This window comes from Saccopteryx bilineata, chromosome 3, assembly GCF_036850765.1.
Source record: "Saccopteryx bilineata isolate mSacBil1 chromosome 3, mSacBil1_pri_phased_curated, whole genome shotgun sequence".
Taxonomy (NCBI): Eukaryota; Metazoa; Chordata; class Mammalia; order Chiroptera; family Emballonuridae; genus Saccopteryx; species Saccopteryx bilineata.
In genome coordinates, this window is record NC_089492.1 from 189,898,537 (window position 1) to 189,920,625 (window position 22,089).

Sequence of the window (22,089 nt, forward strand, 5' to 3'; positions counted from 1 at the left end):
TTCTACTCATCTAGGATTTACTGCTATGCTTTGTGGATTCTGAATCCCTACACCAGTGGTTCTCAAACTTATTGAAGTCAGGCACATTTAAAATCCTACAAATAATTGTAGGCGCACTATATACAAATTTCTGAAAAATATGTTATAATAATTAAGTCAAATATTAAAAAAAATATATATAAAGTCTAAGCATGCTTTTATGGTAATTAAATGAAATAAATGACAAAATTAAATTTATTCTGACAAAAAAAATTCTTATGTTACATTTTTTGAGTTATGCTTTTTAGAATCCATAAAAAAGAGGGGTTAAAAAATAACAAAATGGGCCCTGGCCGGTTGGCTCAGCGGTAGAGCATCGGCCTGGCGTGCAGGGGACCCGGGTTCGATTCCCGGCCAGGGCACATAGGAGAAGCGCCCATTTGCTTCTCCACCCCCACCCCCTCCTTCCTCTCTGTCTCTCTCTTCCCCTCCCGCAGTCAAGGCTCCATTGGAGCAGAGATGGCCCGGGCGCTGGGGATGGCTCCTTGGCCTCTGCCCCAGACGCTAGAGTGGCTCTGGTCGCGGCAAAGCGACTCCCTGGAGGGGCAGAGCATCGCCCCCTGGTGGGCAGAGCGTTGCCCCTGGTGGGTGTGCCAGGTGGATCCCGGTCGGGTGCATGCGGGAGTCTGTCTGACTGTCTCTCTCCGTTTCCAGCTTCAGAAAAATACAAAAAAATAATAATAATAATAACAAAATGATAAAATTTATCTTTTTATATATATAGATACATTCTTAGTAAGATTTAGTAAACTTGGCCGGTCCTGGTGTGAATGTGTTAAGTTTTTGTTTGTTTGTTTGTTTGTTTTTTTAATTTAATTAATTGTGTTTACATAGATTCTAGGGTCACCCCAAATGTATCCTCCTTCCCCCCTGTTCCCCTCAACATCTCCCTTGCCCCCCTCCCTACAGTTAAGTTTTTTCATTCTTGTGTTTATGAGAAACATGAGCCTGATGTGTCCTAGTGATTTCTTCAATGTTTGGGCATATATTTGAAAGGCAAACTCTCATTTCCTCATCAATACATCGAAGAAATCCTCTTTTTACTCTTAATTGTGTTGAGTGCAGAAAACCCCCACCATACATATCATCTTAACTTTACACCAAACAAAGGATAGAAGAAACTTGCCTCCAGTCTTTCTGGGGAATGTGGGAGTTAGAGTAAACAATCCAGCACCATACTTTTAACAGCCTTTTGCAACCTAATCAGGCAAGTGAGGGGGGGGGGGTTGGACAGACTGTCAGCTTACAGCCAATTCCCCACACCTCTGTCCCCCAAAAATCTAAACTCCAAAAACCTTGTTGGTTTTTTGGTCCCCAACAAGCACATTTCTCTGGAATACTATAGGGGACACCTGGAAATCTTCTAGGGCACACCAGTGTGCCTTGGCGCACACTTTGAGGACCACTGCCCTACACTGGTAGCACACGGCACTTAGCTCATCTGTGTGAGAAATATCTAGTGGATGCATGTTTATGAAATCTGGAAGCTGTTATTAATAATAGAATTATAATGACTTTAGAGCTGATGAGTCATTCAATTCTCAAGTGATTGACTGCTCATTAATTCTACAAATAGCCCTTGGATACTCACACTTTTATGCCAAGGCCAGTAATAAGCATTCCGGAATGTCACTTGTGTTGTGGACATATAACTACTAAGTAAATAACAACAGATTTTCAAAATAACTCAGTTAAAAATAATTCTCAACTCTGCCTCCAAAAATAAACAAAAAACAGTAAAACCAGAGTCTTTTTAAATGGACCTCCCTGCTCAGGTTCTCTGGCAGTTTTGATTTCTTACAGACAACGTTTTGTTCAGATTTTAGTTACACTGGGCCTGAGGCCTGAACCTATTCCCCTTCCAAGCTGGAGTGGACTCCTCGCCATGCAGGGTCTGATAATTGACATTCTAAATCAATGAGTATTTACTGGTCGTGTGCTGTGGGAAAGGGACTCTCACAGGCACTAGTCATATTTGATCCTCATTACAACTGTGCAGTAGGTATTGCCTCCATTTGCTGGTGGAGAAACTGAGGCGTGGAGCATTTAGGTGACTTGCCCTGAGTCCCAGGGCCAATGGGGATCAGGAACCCAGGTCTTCTGAGTTCTGGCCAGAGGCTCTGTGACACCTCTGACTCCCTTTGTGCAGGTTCACAGCCCTCCTCTGGGGTCGACCCTCAGCCTCTCTTTGTTTTTCTGCCCACATCTTCCAGCACCCTTCCCTGGGCCTACACTCTACTCTTCCAGAAGGGAATTTTGCTAGAAAACTGAATACGTCAAGGTAACCTGCTTGATAAATTGATGTCTACACCCTTTGCAATTTGTTTATATTCTTAAAAAAAAAAAAAGATTCCTGCACTGGGCAGGGAAAGAATTGAACATCAGTTGCTTGCTGTGGCCTCAGTTTCCTAACCTGTAACATGGGGATTTAGATGACTTTTAAATTCAGTTCTGTGGTTCTAATGGTGGAGTCTTAGAGAGTGCAGCATCTCGCTGGGGGAGAGAGGCCAGAACTACAAATTCACAAGTTTGTCCTGGTGCCTCAACTGAAGAGCCCCCTCCTCCAGTTTGGATGGGAGTGAATATCTCTCTACTTTTACAATTGGATAGCAAATGAGGGTAGATATAAGGGTAACATAGTTAAAGCTGTCCACAGCATCCAGGCCGCGTTCTGACTGGCTGGACTGTGGGAACTGGCACTGTCTTTTCCTTTGCTTTCAACCGCTGGTCTCATTCTGCTATAAAGCTTCACCACACAACCACAGGGGACCGTGGGCACCTACCCCAGCAGTGGTGTTTGCACACAGCCCCCACCCTGGTGGAACCTAGCACAGAGCACCCTCAGGAGCAAAGGTGGATGTCAGTCCACATGTGCTATTGACAAGAAGTGCTCCCTACTGGTGCCACTCAGAGACATGCGTCTGGATGCCCTTGCCTGGCTCAAGAGAAGGGTGCCTGTGTCACAATGCCAGCATCGGCACCTGGGCCCTGTCACGTCCAACAGGGCTGAGTGGAGGTCAGTGGCTGGCTGCTGCTCCCAGAGCAGGTCCCTCGGGATGGGCAGAGGTGAGAGCAGGGCAGGCAGCCACCTCACCGCTCCCCAAGCTGCTCTGGAGAGAAGCAAGGGCTTCCATCTCCATTACTGTCAGAGTCTGCATTGTAGCCAGCTCTGAAATTCACATCAGTGGATGGAGGAGGGAGGAGGGAGGGGGAAAGTGGTGCAAGCCAGACAATCAAAACAGCCACAATATTTGAGAAGTGGAAACTTCCAGCTAGAGCACATTCTTAGAAACAGAACAGCAGGGCTGGAAGAGGCCTCACCTAAGCCAGTGCCCTTGTAGCCATGCTGTCTCTGAGATTACAAAGCTATTTAGTGACAAACTGGGACAAGAATTGAGTCTTTGGTCCTTTTACCACTCAGAAGAGGGTTTTGGAGGCCTTTCTTTAAAATGAGACTGGCAGGAGCCCTCTTTTGTGGGAACTCAGTGAAGACAGAGGGCACTGACCCAGTGCCTGTGGGAAGAGGGTCCGGGCACCTGTTCCTGGGCCAGAGGGACCTGTACCTTGCAGGTTGACGCCTCGGGGCACCAGGCCCTGCAGTTCCACCGTGGGGGGGTCATTCTCTTCGGCATTGGAGTTGTTGCGGGGGACAGCCCTCCTGCCTCCAAAGGTGGTCCTGGGGGTCTCCGACATTCTCAGCCTCACAGGCTCCTTGGGGGACAAAGGAGACACAGAAAAAGAATGTGAGGTAAGTTACATTTGACACAGGACCCAAACAGAGAGGCAGACATAACTGCATGTGATAGCACTGGAGCAGCACATTCTGAGTTTCACGTGAATTAAAACTGAGAAGTGGGAGTGAGGATTAATTTGATGATGGAGTAGGGCCCCCAAGGTTCTTGGAGAGATTTGTCAAAACATATGGGATGGGAAGCAGAAGAAGGGGACTGATTTGAAGAAACAAAAATTGTAAAGGATTTTGGGGAGCAAGTTCTTTTTTTTCTCATTACCCTTAAAGCAATAGTTTTGTAAGAAATGTTTACTTACAAAATATATGAAGAATAAACTCAGACAACCATGTCTAGATAAGTGACGTCTTCCCAAGCATTCATGTTTGCAATTTATTTATTTATATACTTATTTATTTATTTATTTATTTATTTATTTATCAGAGACAGAGAGAGAGTCAGAGAGAGGGATAGGTAAGGACAGACAGACAGGAATGGAGAGAGATGAGAAGCATCAATCATCAGTTTTTCATTGCAACACCTTAGTTGTTCATTGATTGCTTTCTCATATGTGCCTTGTCTGTGGGCCTTCAGCAGACCGAGTAACCCCTTGCTGGAGCCAGCAACCTTGGGTTCAAGCTGGTGAGCTTTGCTCAAACCAGATGAGCCCGTGCTCAAGCTGGTGACCTCAGGGTCTCGAACCTGCGTCCTCCGCATCCCAGTCCAATGCTCTATCCACTGCACCACCGCCTGGTCAGGCCATGTTTGCAATTTAATTCAATATACTGAGTGCCCACTATGTGCCAGGCTGTGGTCTGGACACTTGGAATATACCTGAGAACAAGACAGGAGGATTCCTGCCTTGGAGACCTTTTGGTCTAGTGATGGTCAGGGCCCAGCCAAAGAAAATTCAGCAGTAAACTGGGTAGGGTGTGAGAATGTGGTCCTGTTTTGGAACCAGGATCATAAGGAACAGGATAAGGGAGATGGAGAATTTGGGAGGTGAGAGGGAGGTACGTTGCAATATTAAATAGGGCAATAAATAGACCATTGTCGAAACTTACTTGGTCAGTGGTGCTGACACTGCCCTTGTTCTAAGTGCAGGCAGAAAGCCAAGTGTGAATGCCACACACCTAACTGTCAGTGCCCAATAAGTCCTTGTTGACCAACTGACCAAATGAAGGGAGGCCTTGTTTCTGGCCCCAGTGAACTGTGCCCTTGATCACCTGTATTACCCAGTCATGACTCATGGTGATTTGGTTGTTTTCAAAAATCAGGCACACCCTCAAAAGATGTGGAGCCCATTATAGAGGCAACTGGAGGAGACTATTCCAGAAACATGCTGAGCAAAGGCAACACAGCTGGAGATGAGAGACCACTTCTTAAGGTATTTGGTCTTGGAAGCAGACAGCAGTGGTTAGAAGTGTAAGGTCTGACCAGGTATCCATAAATATCTGCAGACATATTTACAGACAGTTTCTTGTGACCTAGGAAGGAAGGGTGGAAGGAGAGAGAAAAGGGTTAATGACAGAGAGAAAGCAGGAAGCAGCAGACTTCTGGTGGAAAATTGCCAAGGTCGGCTGTGGGCTCACTGGGGAATGGGAGGATTTGGGGGAGAACAGCACAGAACTGTGCAACTATGCGGTAGCTGTTAGAAGAGAGAACCCATAAAGCAGAGAACGAAGGAGCTCCTGCAGGACAGAAACATCCCCTTCTCCCAGGTCTGGGGGAGGCAAAAGAGCCCAAGCTCAGCTCCCACATGAGGATGCTGCCAAGCAGGTGTTCTTAAAGGGCCTTACTTCCCCCTCTCCCCAACCTTTTTTGTCCTTCTCCAAAGTTTGGTCCCCTAAGGAAGACTCCCAATTCACCCATTCACAATTAGTAGCATTTTTAGCAAGCAGTGTTTTAAAGAAAGCTTCATGGAGTCTAACTCAGAACAGGGGTGAGGTAACTCAGTTAAGGGGCAAGAATGGGGGGATTGGACAAGTAGGGCTGCCTGTTGACACTCTCAGCAGCCACCTGAGGGACCCAGTATCGGGGGGGGGGGGGGAGGATGCAGTGGGCCTTAGGTAGTCCCTGGGGGCAGAGCTGCAGCTATGCAGGAAGGAGAGACAGCTACTCACCTGCAGTCCCCTCCTGAGGTGTCCTAGTGCAGGCTGGCTCTGTGTGCCTCTGGAGTACTTCCTCAAAAGGGCACAGAAAAAAATGATGAGAAAGTTGGCCCTTAAATAACTTCCTAACAGTTCCCTCCCCTCACCTCATCCCACAGAGTTTTCTCTTCCCCCTTCTTGACAGCTAGAGCAAGTGAGCTGATTATGGGCTTTCTATTCACTTCTGTCACCCTGCTCCACTAGTCTGGCAGCCATCCCTCCCACCCAGGGCCTCCTTCCCTCCCAACTGCCCATCCCAGTTTCCCTCTACCATGCCCACCTCCAGTTGTGCCTCCCCCTCTTCACTTGGTGTGGGGGGGCTGGGACGACCTGCTAATGACCCTGCAGTGCCAGGCATGCCCCGCCCTCTTCCTTTAAGTGGGGAGACTGGAAGGGTCTGGATTTTGCCATCAAGTTTAGTGGGGCTTGGCAGAAAGGGAGGTCTGTGTTTCTGCAGACAGGTCACAGACAGCTGTGACCATGCATAAAGCAGGAGCAATGTGTCCTTCTTGGGTAAATAAAGCTGAGGGACATGGCCTGTGTATTCTTGTACCATCTTTGGGAGCCACGGCCACCACCTAACCACAGTCTTCCTGTAGGAGGGGATGCCTAGCCAGAGGGATAATGAATAAATACTTTTCAGAGTGCCACAAAAATTAGAAAATAGCCTTAAAGAAGACTATTTTGGTTTATCTTCAAATAATTGGAGAAAAAAAACTTTTCTTCTAAAATTTTCTGTATTTTTTTCTGAGTCTTTCTATCTCTACATACTCTTATTTTCAGTCATAGTTATTTCTAACCTTCTACTGTCTCCAAATTTCTGACCCTGCCACTTAGTCTAATTTCACAGAGAGAAGGAAAGATGTCATTATTAAAGCATTCTCTTAATTTTCTGCTGCCAAATCTTGGACTTACCTACAACCCTACACATTTTTTCCTCCTTTCTTCCTGTTACTAAAGTAACCCCACACACACCTAGTCCATGGCCAGGTGCGCTTTTTGCCCTGTGCCTGTGCTGAGTTCCCTTCCTCTCCAGGCTGTGCTGCCCTGTTCACCCATCCTCCCTCCTGTGTCTCTTGCTCCTGTGCTCTAGTCGTTGCATTCTGTCAGCACGTACCCAACTTCAAGTCAAGTCTCGTCATCCCACATCTACCTGGTGATTGCTCTTCTCTCTCCTCCCCTTTAATGCAAGTTTCTGCAGCCTGCTTCCTGCCCCCATCATCATGCTAATACTGTAGTGAGAAGTCACCAGTGGCCTTTGCTAAATCCAAAGGACAGGATTGAATTCTCAGTTACTTAACCTTTGGAAGCTGAACTCCGTTGCCCACCCTACCCTTGAAGGCCTTTCCTCAGCCTCTGAGACATGGCACACTCTGAGGTATACTCAGCACTGTGCAAGTGCCCTTGATAATTTCAGCAACCCCCATGTCTTCGATTTCCACCTGCATCTTGACGTCTCCTAAATCTAGGTCTTTAGTCATGATTTTTTACAGCATGCTAACCCCCCATCTAACTGCCCACCAGCCATCTTTACTTGGCATGTCTCACTGATAAGTCACATTCATTGTGTCTAAAATGAGATATAGAATTTTCCTTTTAACCTAGTTTATCCCAGCAGTCCCCCATCTCATGAACGCCATCACCCTGTAGCAGCTGCCCAGGCAAACACATAGTATCATTGTTGACACTTCCTTCTTGTCCCCTCAACCCCCAGATTCAAACCTTCAACAAATATTTTCTACTCTACCTCCTAAATATTTCTTGAATAAACCTATTTACCCCTTCCCATTCATTCTCCACAGTGCAGTCAGAATGAGCTTTGTGGATCTCCAATCTGAAATCTAATACTTTGAACAGAGTCTTTCTGTTGCTATTTCTCTTGTATTTTACTACAAATTCCAAGCATCAGCTGACAAGGTCCTATTCAGCCTGGCCCTGCATTACTCTTGAGCCCCACCTCTTTCACTCTCTGGCACATGACCTCACTACCCCATCCCTACCTGTATCCTACTCACCCCATTCTATGCTCTAGTCACAATGAACTCTTACCCTGTGACTCTGCTCTCTCCTTCTCTCACCATAAGATTGCTTTTTAATTTACCCTCCAGATCTCAACTTAAATTGCTCAGATGCCCTGCAAGGAACTTGCCTTGGCCTCTGCTCCTTACACTGGATGGTCATATTCTTTTCTTTGCTGTATCCTCACTAGACTACAAGCGAGTAAAGAATCCAACCAGAATGTCCCAGGGAGAAGCTGATGATCATTCAGTTATCCAGAGCTCATTCTTTCTGAATGGTAAAGAAGACCCTAGACAAACTGACAGCACCCTTGGGTAGTTGTGACAAACATCAAGCCTGAGGACTGGACTCCTACATACCCTTGCCCATGTGGGATGTTGGCAGAGTGGTCAGCCTTATGCCCTCTAGATTAGGTTGTACAGCTGCCAGGTCCTCCTCTATTCCTGGCTGTGTTAAGCATGTTGGGACAGGTTTGTCACTTTCACAACCACAGTGTCACCTTTGGCCTGAGATTCGCTGGTTATTGTGTGAACATGCAAATATGCTGGTTAACTTCTTAACTCTTCCAAACAACCAACCCAAGAGCATTAACTATTTAACTAACAAATAGTTAAAATAAGAGAGTGTTTGAGCACGCCAAGTCTTAGCATGTAGCTGAAGACCATCCACATTATAGAGCTTTTCCTCACAGTCATGTGACTTAGAAATCAGAATAAAGTTTTCTAACCATACAATGAACCTTGAGCTGTGCCAGAAAATGTGACCTTTTCAGAAGCAGTGGTGTGCATAGGCTCTGCAGTCTGCAGGATCTTTTGTCTCTGAGTGTCCCTGGCCTGGCACAGAGGGGCACAGTGTAGGTATTTAAGGAATATAGCAGGTGGGGGTCCCACCAGAAAAATAAAAACCATTTTAGGTATTTTTTGAAAAGAAATTTCACACAGGGGATTGGTTACACCACAACAAGAAGCCAAACAAGGGAAGGTGAGTCAATTTAGCAGTTAGCAACAACAGGGAGAATTTTATGTCATCATAGCCCGGGGCTGGGGTATGTGGCAAGATATAGAACAGCCTGAGATTCAGTCACTACCAGAATCACTGCCTGAGGTCAAAAGGGATGGAAGAACAGTCCTAGCTTGTCTTTCACTTTCCCTCCATATCTCCCATTGGCTACACTCAGCTAACATCAGTTGACAAAGGAGTTGGAGAAACAGCCTGTGAAGTGGATACCACCACACCTATGTTGAAGGTCAGTGTCCCAAGACCACCCCACCTTCAATGATTCACAAGATGGATCCACCAAGTTATCATCCTCACAGCTATGATTCATTACAGTGGAAGGGTAATGAATGCAAATCAAAATCAGCAAAGGGAAAACACACAGGGGACAAAGGCAGAAGGAACCCAGGCACAAATTTTCAAAAGTCCTTCTTATTAGACTCGCACAGGATGTGCTTTACTCCCCCAGCAAATAGGTGTAGAAATATGTGCGAAATGCTGTGGGCCAGGGAGATCATGAGAGACTGAGCCCTGGGTTTTCATGTGAGCTTGGCCACATAGGCACATGCCATACCCCACACTCTCTGAAGGAAAGCAGGCTGCCAGCATCAACCATAAACCACATTGCCCTGCAAACTGTGCAGGTGCAAAGACTGTGAGTCATTAGGGAAGAGTGGGACACCTGAAATCCAAGTTTTCCGAGGCTAGCCCAGGGCTAGCCTTGCAAGAAGGCCTTCCTAAGGAGAGCAGTCTCAGCTTGCTCTGTTGACTTCTTTCTCCACAGTCTCCACACCCCGACCCAGGACAGAGTGGAGTGGAGGAAAGGAGAGGAGGGGGGGTTCAGAGCAAACAGCTCCAGGGCTGGCACATCAAACACTGGATATTCCTTCACAGTAAGGCCAGTCCTTCACTCTTTCTTCCAAACACTGCTGGTGGGCCACAGTTAGAACAAGAGGACACTCCAGTGGGGAGGTCACTGGGTCAGGTTGGTTGGTCCCTCACTTTCCTAGCCTCATGGGCTGAGAATGGAGCCTCTGCTCTTTGAGTACAGAAACCCTGGCACACACCTTCCCCCATTTCTGCAACTAAACAGGCCTTGACCCCACTGTTCTATTGATTGAAACAGCTGAAATTTACACTTCATTGTCTGCTCGAGGGTCAGGGCAAGGATGCCTCACCTGTCAGAGGAATCCTGGCTCCCATCAGAATCACCTAGAGACCTTTGGGAGCTAGCTGTATGTGACAAGGGACATGTAGAAAGAGGGGTCTGAGTTTCCTCATTTTGACTCTTTAATTCTGAGTTTGTAGTTCTATGGTATGGATCCCTTCCCTCTAGATTAAGTACTGTCTTCTCTTTTGGGCAATATCCAGGAACCAGACAGTATTTGCTCAGGGGGTGTCTTTTCCAGCAAATTCTATTTAATTTATGGGCAAAAACTTCACATACAAAACAAACAAACAACAACAACAAAATCAAACAAAAACCTCAGTTGCTTCTGGACCCTGCTGTTTCACACCTGGATTTTGTTGGTTTTATGTAGGCATAGAGGGAGGTGAGTGGATATAAATAGCGACTGGTCTGGTACAAAATGTCAAACCCTCCTACATGCAGGATCAAAGTCCATCTCTTGGGGCAGCCTTTGTCCTCCAGTGCCCTTGAGCCTTAGGAGTTTGGAGGAGACTTTGCACTCCAGAAGGAGGTGGGGTTGGGTTGGGGATGGGATGGAGGGTTAGGCAAAATGTCTAGAATCATGTTTCAGCCACCCTAGTGACCAGGTGGAGAAAAGCGCTCCTCTGTGCTCATCTTTAGAGAAGCCTCAGGGGAGCTTGCACAGGTTGACAACAACACCAGCAGCCCCAAGCAGGAATCTTGGAAGCACTAGCACAGCTACCACCACACTAGAACTTAAAGTTTAAGAGAGGCCTTTCCTCCAACAGCCCGTCTCTCTTCTTCTGTTAGGGAGATGTGATACATGCCAGTGACAGCACCAAATGGCAGACGTCTCTGGTTGCTCTGCTTTCCTAGGCATGGCCGTCCCTTGCCATCCCCCTGCCATCCCCCTGCCCTGCCTTCTGGAGGATAGCGGCTTGTGGGTGGTCTCACCACATGACAGGGCCCTGTGGGAGGATGAATGGGGGAAAGACATTTTCTCCTTAGATGAGGGATTTAACTGATGCACTTGACTAATGGTTACCAGTGAGCATCTATTATTATTGTTATTATATTACTAATAACATAAATTTACCACCTTAACAGTTTTTAAGGGTACAGTTCAGTAGTATTCAATAACTTATACTGCTGTGCCACACATCTCCAAAATTTCTTTATCATTCAAAACTGAAGGTCTATACACATTAAACTGCATATGAGTGGATGTGTCTGTGTGACTGTGTGTGTGTAAGGGTATTTGTGAATGTCTGTATGTGAGTGTGTGTAAGGGGTACTTGTGAGTGTGTGTGCCTCCATAGGAGTACGTTGTCTATATGAGTCTGTATGTCTGACAGTATTTGTGGATGTGTATCTGTCTCTATGACTATGTGTGCAAGTGTGGTAGTGCATTGTCTATGTGAGTGTGTATGTCTTACTATACATGTGAGTGTTTGTTTATACCTGAGAGTGTGCCCACTTGTATAAATGCAAGTGTGAGTGTGTATGTGCGTAAGGGTATTTGTAAGTGTGTGTGCCTTCATGGAGGTGCATTGTCTATGTGAGTGTACATGTCTGACTGTATGTGCGAGTGTGTATCTAGATGTGAGTGTGTGTGCAGGTGCATGGGGAGGACTGAAGGATTCTCAAAGGATGCCTCAACTCCGATGGGGTTTAGCTCCAGGATATACTCTCCATTGGCTTCCTCACCCCTCCAGAGTTCCGGCTAGAGGGTTTGTTTTTTTCAGATTTTATTTATTCATTTTTATTAGAGAGAGAGGAGAGAGAAAGAGGAGTAGGAAGCATCAACTCCCATATGTATCTTGATCAGGCAAACCCAAGGTTTTGAACCGATGACCTCAGGATTCCAGGTTGACACTTTATCTACTGCGCCACCACAGGTCAGCCTTAGCTGGAGGGTTTTAAAGAGACTATAAGAACTTTTTAAACTTTAAAGACTTTATAAAATATAACAGAAGTCAACTTGAAATGAGTCTTTTAGAGATGAAGATGTTCAAGTTTGAAGAAAGTAAATTTCTTATAAAATGTGGATTAACTAAAGGTATGCATAGTGGGAAAAGATGCCCTTACAAAGCTCTAACCAGCCCCCCTAGATCTCACAGCATGGAATTGTAGCAAGGCCAGCTTGCTCTATTCTATTTCATTTCTCACTCTGGTGTGATCCAGACTCTACTGACCACAGAGGCAAAGCAAGAGACCCACATCCACCCACCCCACTTGTCTCACTTTGCAGGAGAGAAAGCAATCAGTGATAACTAAGCATCAAGGAAAAAAAATTTTAAATGACAACATAGCAAGGCATATGCACTAAATGATCAACAGAAGTAAAATCTAATAGAGATACCACAATTTATTACAAATGTATTCATTGAAAAAACAGTGGCAATAGAAAACCATTGTTGGTGCTTTGTGAATTCCTTCTGGGGGTTTAAAAGTCTTTATCAGACTTTGTGAAAATTACCCTGAAGTTTTTCTAAAGATCACTACAAGCAATGCTTGCTTCATTACAATTACCAGAATGCCAACTACCTGTGTGTGTGTGTGTGCATATGTGTGTGCACATGTATGTGCATTGTGCTTATGTGAGTGAAACTGCAGTAGGAATTTGAATTGTCCCCAAGGATAATATGGCAGCTGGAGTTAGAATCCAGGCTTCCTCACCTCCTTACCTGTGTGATCAGGGGCAAATGACTTATTGTCACTGCACCTGAGTTCCCTGACTTGTAGAGTGGTGACTGTAACAGTGTCTACCCTGCGGGTCATGAAGGTGAGAAGGGAGGATATACACGAAACACTGTGTGCAGTCTGGGGGTACAAAGCTAACGCTAAACATTCTCAGTAGTGGGAGACATGAACTGTGCAACCTCAACTCATCTATAATAAATATTTTATCTTTTTCTAATAATTGATATCAATCATAGTTTCTCACTGCCTGGGACATGCATAGTTAACATGCTAATAATTTAGGACATTTGGGGGGCTGGTCATATTCAGTATTTATTGTCATCATTTTCGGTCCAGAAACTTCAGGAGTTTCATCTGCTACTCACAAATTGTCAATGGGGAATGAAACTTATAGGTGGCTGGTTGTGCTTGTATATGGGAGGATACATTCTGGTATATTTCAAACTGAAGCCAATGAAAAACCTTCCACACAAAGAAGCTGTCAGAGCAGTAAGGCGGAGAACGAGTTTAAACAAAGTCTGTCAAGTGAATGCATTGGTTTGTGTATGGTTAGCAGCTCTCTTTGTAAGCCCACATTCAGGTCAAAGAGCAAAGCTGCATGGGAATCTCACCAGACTTTTCCAGTGAGGCCCGTGGGTACCAGCAGCAGGCTGCCCCTGTTCATGGCACTTAGTGCCTGCTCCCTCTTGTCATTGCACAACACCTTCTTGCTGGCAAGGTGAAGTGCTAGAACCAGGCCTGAGGGACTATTCTGAAGAGGGAGCAAGAGCAGAGACAAAAAATGAAACTTGAAAATTGGAAGAGGAGCTTTCAGAGAGGCCAGGCCGGAAATGGAAAGGACGTGATGTTCTGCAGGGTCTTCCTAGCAACAGAACTTCTGGATAGTGATTGTTGAATTTCCAAAGCAAGACAAAGGCCATTGCATAATCATGTGCATGGGCACTAAAATACAGCCAAAGAATGAGCAAGTTCTCTTTTCTTTGATGCTCACTCAGCAATTTCTGCAATGAGGTTTGCAGATGAATCTGCCAGGTTCCTTCCTGTGAATGTGTTTCTTGTTAGTGCATTTCTCCTATCGCAGTAGTAACTGTAAGTTGTTAAAGTAGCGTTGGAAATATTAGCTGTGTAGTATGAACATGTATCATGATTCATTGAAAATATTTCCCACAATTCTTTTTAACTTAAATAAAAACAGTTAACACACACACAAACACACACACAAAATTCATGTTTAATAAATTCAGATATTGTGACTTAGAATAATAGGGATCTTGAATGGTCCATCCTACCCAGCATCAATTCCAAAAAGGAGTGTGCTACCAGTCATAACTTATAGGACATTGCCCTTGAGTATTCAAATTCCTTCTTTCTTAATTATTATTTATTTAAAATATTTTTCAGTTATAGTTTACATTTATTGTTATTTTGTATTAGCTTCAGGTGTACAACATAGTGATTAGAGAATCATATACTTCCAAAGTATTCCCTCCGGAGCTCATTAAAAAGATTTTTGGTGGGGTGGAATAGAAACAATAATGTTGTATAAGTAGCATTGCACTTTGCAGAAATTGACTTGGTCTAAAATGTACCCATGTATTTTTCTACTATAATTTATTTTGTATGTAGCCTTCTAGGGTACCATTGCATAGTATATACATAGTTTTCGATATACAGGCTGAGGCAATAGTAGATTAACAGCTGTGAGTATGTGAAACAGAGTTTATTCTCATAGTATTATTTGTCATTGTATTATTTTCCATACAAATGACTGTAAGCCTACTTCTGCCCCACCCTATGTACTGTTTTATGCAGTACTTTCTTCCTCTTGTTCTAAAATATCCTCTTCCAAACTTGAAGAGTTCTTTAAGGATTTGCTTATTTATTTTCTTATTCTTGAATTATCTAGTTTGCAAAGATCACCTTAGTTATCCACACCTTTCAGTGTTTATGCTCTGCCATGAGTGCATGGGAGTGACTCAGTGTCCATCCTCAACTTAGTCCCCAGGAGGTCCTAATAGCTTCCACTCTGTGCTTTTGAGAGCTCTGCCAGTGTTAAAAGGTCTAGTTATACTTACAGAGTTCAGCGACTGTGTGGAGGGATCCTACAGAGAGGCCAGGTGGAGAAGGCATGGCCCTGAGACTACACGAAGAGAAAAAACAAAGAGCCCAGCTGCTCCAGCATCCTCACTGAGCCCAGACTTCACGGGCCATGCCAGCTCAGTACCATGTGAGTGAGCCACTTTGGAAATGGATGCTCTGCCCCAGTCAAGGCATTCCAGCTACTTCCACATGGAGCAGTGACAAACTGACCAGTTGAGTCCTGCCAAAGATATCAAATGTTGAGCAATCAAATAAAGTGGCTGTTGTTTTAATCCACTAAGTTTTGGGATACTTTGTTATACAGCAATAGGTAACTGAGACACATTAACCCAACACATATTTACCAAATACCTCCTATTTGTGAACTGGGCAATAGATAAGAAGTGGTATTTACCTTTAATACAGTCCAGAGAGAGATACTATGTTAAAAATCAGGGTTTTTTTTTTTGGGGGGGGGGGGATTTAATCACAAACTTGTTTGAATGATTTTATAAACTTCAAAATATTTTCTTTATTGTTCCTATGACAAATATCTTTTATAAAAACCTAATCTGACATATAATATATATTCAAAATATGTGTTGAATAACAAATGAATTAAAGTCAGTAGATTATCTCTGATTAATGAAAGCAATGTGCATCACTGACAAAAATAAGAAGTAAAGGCTTTTAGTGACTTCTGTATGGAGAGCTGGCTTTTATTTTATTTTTCCTTGCCTTAAACAGTCAGCCACTCACTTTAAACTCTGGTTTCCAAATCTGAGAGCCACCTAAAAGGAGTATCGCTCCTATGTCACTGCTTGGAAGATCTGAGGCAGGGGTCCTGCTAGGTGCTGCAAGAGATTGATCCTTGGTTGATAATTGATTGATTGGTATTTCCCATTGAGCTTGAAGCTCAGAAGGACCCATTAGCCAGCTCTAAGAGGTGGTACTGTGTTCTGAACAGCCTGCCTCTCCAGGGCACACACAAAGGCCAAGGGTAGGGAGTAACCTGCTGGTCCCCAGGCACCTCTCCATGCTCGGCTGCTTGGCATTCGCTCACCACATCAGGGGTCAGCGGTGTGGGCCAGGGGTTCTGCTAGGTGCTGCAGGACATTCAGCAGGCAGCAAAAGCAAAATTATCCTTAAACTCATCAGAGAAGAGAAAGAGCAACACATTATCGTCCTAAACACTATACCCCCACCGCAGTAGGGCACTTGCAGATGGCGTGGCCTTATGGAATTTTGCTCATCTTGTTTTGGAGCCCCTAGTTGCCCACAGCAGGTTAAAACCCCCAGTTATTCTGAATACACCAGCCAACTATCAGCCTAGCTCCACCCTTCACTTCCCACCACTTCTTCTTTAATCCAAAAATGCCTTTCAACGCAGGCAAGAAATATGACAGCAGAACTTTCCAGTCTAACGATGATAACAGAGAATAGACTTTGTTGCTGGTCCTTGGTGATCAAAGTGAATCACACGTGTTCACCAGCTGCCATTCAGATGGTTTCTGTTTTACCCTGTATTAATTTTTTATGAAATCTTTCTCAGGCCCAGGGGAACTATAATTGACTTTTAGTTCTTTATTCTGCACTGTCATGTCTAATTGCTCGATGGTTCCATGATAAGCCTCACATTTTTAAGGTGGCTTTAATGTATCATATCTACCAGCCTTCCCAACTGCAGGTGGGCTAATGTCTTTGTATAGAATTTTAATCATATTTTCCCTTTAAGAATCATTGAGCCACTTTATATATTTGGTTTTTTTTTTATATTTCCTTTTTATTAGCAGTTTTTCACATTGGTGGCATAACATAGAGAGCACTGCCAATAACAACCTGCAGACTCTAGTTAATTTAGACTCTTTAGGACAGTGGTATTTGTACAGCATAGGCTCCTCCTAGGAGACCCACTTCCGTGATCAGGCATGCACAGGGCCGCCGGGCCCTGGAGACCTCTTCTCTCCCCTTAGCAGAAGGAGCCCTGACTTTGAATGTCTTTGCCTGTAGATGCTTCAGTGCAATCAGCTAGTGGCTCTCCCAACCTGTCCCTCAACCCCATTTGCACCCTGATGGACCACTTAGAAAACACTGTGGTATACACTTGAGAGGGCCTGCAGAGCTACAGCATGCAAGCATCCCACACAAGGCCTGTGCTAGTCTTTCTAATCTCAGATGTTCTTTTTCTTGCCAACTTCATATGTTTTCTGAAAAATCAGAAACAAGAAAGATCTGGTCTTCTGGCCTCACGTCCTGACAGTGACGCTGACAGAGGGCATGGGGTCTGCCAATGACAGCTGATTTTCTCCCAAGAGTGACCCTGCTAACCATGCTGGGCAGACGGCATGCAAGATTCTCCCAAGCACAATGGCATGTTTTTGACTTCTGTGGCTGATCTCAGCTGTTTACAGAGTCCAGATTTTGTAGGAGTTGCTGTTTGAGGGAAAAGAAAAAGATTTCATTTTTGGCAGTTTTAGTTTGACGGCATGATTCTCCTCAGTGCAGTGACAGCTCAAAGGGACAGGGACTGCCTTCACTTGCGTGTTGGGCTTTTGATCCAGCCCTTGGTTAGGAATTGGTTCTCCCCATGGTAATTAACCTCCTTTCCTCTTCAAGATCTTCCTCCTAGTCACCAGCTTCGGCACTATTGTTAAATCTGAATTTAGACCATAAGAACTTCTGCTCCTTGAAGTCTCTCAAGTGTGTGAAGGCCGAGCGGGTGGGGGTGGGGAGAGCTGCCTTTTAATGTGTGTTCTACTCTGCGTTCTCTGGGTAAAGACGTATTGTTCAGTTGCATGTATTTATCCTTGAAGGCAGAAGGCCCTGTTTCTCTTCGAAGCTTTGGTTCATTCAAAGGGGAACAATCAATTTAATTCTGTAAGTATTCATTGAGCACTTCCTATGCCCTAAGCACAGTGCCAGAGGCTGTCGGGCACTGTCTCCCTAACTGTACTGTGCATGATCTTCAAGTACCCAGGGAGCTTCTGTTTATATGAGTCTGGGGCAGCTTCCAGTTAATTTCTACTTCTACAAAGTTCCAAGGGAATGCAAATCCTTTCTGTGGACCCTGCATTGAGCAGCGCTATTGTGAGAGACCCCCTCAATGAATTTGTAGAGGTTTGCAGAAACCTCTACAAACACATTTAAGTTAAAGATTTAAGACAACTTATATACATATAACTTTATAGACACAGACAACAGTGTGGTGATAGCCAGAAAGAAAGGGAGTGGGGGGTAGGTGGAGGTGGGCAAAGTGAGGGAAAGTGGAGAAGAAAAGAGACGTTGCTTGGGGCGATGGGTGCACAGTGCTGTGTGCAGATGAGATTGTATTGAGTTGCACATTTGAAATCTGTACCCCAATAAAGTCAATTAAAAAGTCAACCAAGAATACAGCACCAAATAACCCAGGTCCCAAAATGCACACTGGCAACATCAAATGCCAAGGGCTTTCAAGAGTTGATGAGAATAATGAGGGCCAAACGTATCAAACTACAGTGCAGAGGACCCTTGAAAAACACAGGATTGAACTGCATGAATCCATTTATATGAAATACATAGAGTACTGTATGGTTTTCTTAATAACATTTTTTCTTGAACACATTTTATTATAGAATGCAGTTTATAACACATATAACATGCAAATTATGTGTTAATTGACAGCTTATGTTATCAGTAAGGCTTTGGGTCAGCAGTAAGCTGTTATTAGTTAAGCTTAAAGTCAAAAGTCACACACAAATTTTTGACTGCATGGGGGTTGGTTCACCTAACCTCTGTGTTGTTCAACAGTCAATTGTAGTTGCCACTAGTCTGGGCTAGGACTTTGGAGGAGGCAGGGTTTCAAAGAAAGTGCGTGACATGGATGGGTGAGAAGAGAAGGCAAGGCTCTCTGGAAGAGGACACTAAATGTGATGTTTAATGACAGTAAAGATGATTATTGAGGGTAGAATTTGTACAGAGAGTTGATGAGGTTGGTTTTGCAGGGTATATAATTTCTGTGGAAATAAATGAGAGCAACCAAATGAGAACAGCCAAGAGAGTCAGCTACTGGCCCTTGTTTTGACAGAGACTCCAAGGGAAACAGAGGAATGGGAAAGTTTTATACTAATAAACAGAAAAGGCTTCAGGTGTGCTCTGATTGGAGGCCATTGGCATGAGGAGGCTGTAGACCTGCTAACAAAAAGTGGCATGCTTCATGTGATTGGTTAGAGGTGTATATTCAGCTTCTCTGGTTAGTCTCAAATTTTAAGTAGTAACACAAATTAGAGAAGCTTCTATTCATTTACTCCTGACCAACTGGAGTCAATTGTTAGGGAAGTCATCGTTTGGCTTCTGGATTGTTACTTAAGATAGCAGTGTGGCTTCCTGAACGTTCTGACTTTGAGTGGGCGGGTTTCCTGGAGTGGGTATTATAGATAAGGGGTTGGTTTTCTAGGCAGCTGCTGCAGAACTCATTATATATATATTAGTCTTCCATTTTGTTTTAGAGAGAGCTGGATAGTGTAAGGTTTTGTAGGTTTACCTTGAAGCCATCTTTCCTTTTATTATTACTTTTTCTATTCATTTTCTGGGAATGTGGGCTTATAGCCTCAGTCCACTGACCTGGTGATTTTTTTAGTGTCCCTTTCTTATTTTTCTGAGCACTCCTGTGCCCTTTATGTGTCCTATTTATTGTGTAATTCCTCAGATGGATAACAAGTAAATTTCTGGGTAAGAGCATGGTCCAGTTGGCCCTTGAGTAAAGCCCAATTCTTGGGCTGCATTGCTACTAACAAGGTGAAAGCTATGGCTTGTATCACTGCAGAGCTGCCAGGGATGCCTGGGAGCCACCAAGAACAAGGACTAAGGGTTATGCTTCTCCCAACCTCACGTGAAAGAACAACATAACTGAGTGCTCTCAGCAGAAGATCCCATGTCTTCGGCTAGAGGGGAGTCCTGTGGATTCTTGTTGGATGGATACAGCTGCAGGCCTGGTACCTCTCTGGATAGAGGGAAATGTAAACTCTGCAGGAGGGGTCCTTGTTGCCAAGTTAACGTCCTATAAGCCTGCAGGCCCCAGGTCACTGAGCGAGGTCACCTCTTTTCCTGGTAAGCACTTGAAGAGGCTTCACGGCAATGCTCCCAGACACCATGCTGAGGCTTCACGGGAATACCCCGTGCACTCACCATCTGTCTGCAGATGCTTTGGCATGAAGTGGGGCTGCCAGTGTCCCAGCAGAAATGTCTTTTCTTCATGTTTCTTGACCAGCTCCTGTGTGCCTCATTTTCTTTTTCTTTCTGAAATGCCTCTTGATGTGGCTCCCAGGATGTCTAGTGAGCCATGGGCACCTAATTAAATTCTCTAGGTGAAGCTCAAGGGTTGGGCTTTCCTTTCCCTTTTTTTCTGAATTGTTCATTTGCTGCACTTAAATTCGTTTCTCATGGAAATTTCAACAGTTAAATCAATCACCTATTAGATTAATCCAGTAAATAAAATGGCCATAAGCAGTTTATGTAAACTACTTTAGTATTTAAAAAGTTCATAGCAATGACTTATCATTGATAATAAACATAGATATTATTAAAATAAATAATACATCTGGAAACCAGGACTTTTTTACGCTTTGATTTTAGAATATATTTGGACATGTGTATATTTTCTGGGGGAAAATAATCCTTGTGTTTATTGCTCAAGAGATGAAAAATTAAGTTATGAATACAATTATTTTGTTATGTATATTGAAATAGAGATTTATTCCTATCGTTCAATTTTTTTTTTTCTGCATTGATTTATCATTGAATACCTGGCTGAGCACTTCTCTGGAAGAACCTCATTTCCCCGCTTTTAAGGGAGGTAGTTTTGGCCAGAAGACAGAACTCTGGACAATGAGAAATAAATGAAGACGCATGTGAAATTTCTGGTATGGAGTTCTTAAAAGTGAGGAGCATACACCCTTTCTTATTGCAGTTTCCTTCCTGCTGGCTGGAATGTGAACCTGAGGGCTGGAGCTAAAACAGCCTTTACAAGTCTTAAGGATGGTGAGTAAAATGCTTAATTAGAGAGTCTGAGCTCCTGAAGGCTGTGGAGCTTCTATTCCAGGCCTTACGTGAAGATAAAGTAAACAGGTGTCTAGTTTTTTTCTTATCACTTGCAACCAAATCAGTTCCTAATTCACACTCCAAAAATAATCAAAGAGCAGAGAATACAATTTTTTTACTGTTCTTAGAAGGTTGGGAAGAGCACTGATGCCATAAAAGACTGCTCTTGTCTTTGTCACCTTAAATTAACCTGGAGTCACAAAGAGAAACTCATCGTGTTCACACACTTTAGAGCATTAGAATTGCTCATACACACAGGATGATACAGAGGTTGTAATATCTAGCCACTAATGTTTGTTTGCCTTTGTGTTATCACCAAGAATAAAGTGATGTCGCCTGACCTATGGTGGCAAGTGGACAAAGTCTCTACCTGGAACACTGAGGTTGTTGGTTTGGAACCCTGGGCTTGTGCGGTCAAGGCACATACATGAAGCAACAATGAGTTGAGGCTTCCCCCTCCTGTCCACCCCTTTCTCTCTCTCTCTTCTCTCTAAAATCAATCAATCAATAAATAAAATCTTTTTTTCTTTTTTTAAAGAATCAAGTGATATCATGTCAACTATATAAGCAGTGATGATATCACAGCATCAGGAAAGCCTCAGGTTAGAAATGATGGAAGGATAAGTTTTCTTAAAGAAGACCGGTAAAGCCCTGGCCGGTTGGCTCAGCGGTAGAGCGTCGGCCTGGCGTGCGGGGGACCCGGGTTCGATTCCCGGCCAGGGCACATAGGAGAAGCGCTCATTTGCTTCTCCATCCCCACCCCCTCCTTCCTCTCTGTCTCTCTCTTCCCCTCCCGCAGCCAAGGCTCCATTGGAGCAAAGATGGCCCGGGCACTGGGGATGGCTCCTTGGCCTCTGCCTCAGGTGCTAGAGTGGCTCTGGTCGCGGCAGAGTGACGCCCCGGAGGGGCAGAGCATCGCCCCCTGGTGGGCGTGCCGGGTGGATCCCGGTCGGGCGGATCCCGGTCAGGCGCATGCGGGAGTCTGTCTGACTGTCTCTCCCCGTTTCCAGCTTCAGAAAGATACAAAAAAAAAAAAAGAAGAAGAAGAAGAAGACCTGTAAAAAGCCAGGCTTCACAGTCTCAATTACCAGTACCTTTAGGGGCAAGCAGGTAGTGTAAATGCATCATGATTTAAGACTACTAGAGTGTT

The 22,089-nt window shown here is 44.4% G+C and overlaps 1 protein-coding gene across 2 annotated transcripts in view; it reads right to left on the bottom strand.

Moving 5' to 3' along the window:
- The window catches only part of F13A1 (coagulation factor XIII A chain), a 172,615-nt gene extending 166,571 nt beyond the window's left edge, over positions 1–6,044 (bottom strand). For both annotated transcript variants that reach the window (XM_066268426.1, XM_066268425.1), the window contains exons 1-2: positions 5,891–6,044; positions 3,603–3,750 (exon numbers count right to left, since the gene is read on the bottom strand). In XM_066268426.1, the coding sequence (XP_066124523.1) occupies positions 3,603–3,732 (130 nt within the window). In that variant the 5' untranslated portion in view covers positions 3,733–3,750; positions 5,891–6,044. The remainder of the gene's footprint in view (positions 1–3,602; positions 3,751–5,890) is intronic.
- Between the last annotated feature and the right edge of the window lie 16,045 nt (positions 6,045–22,089).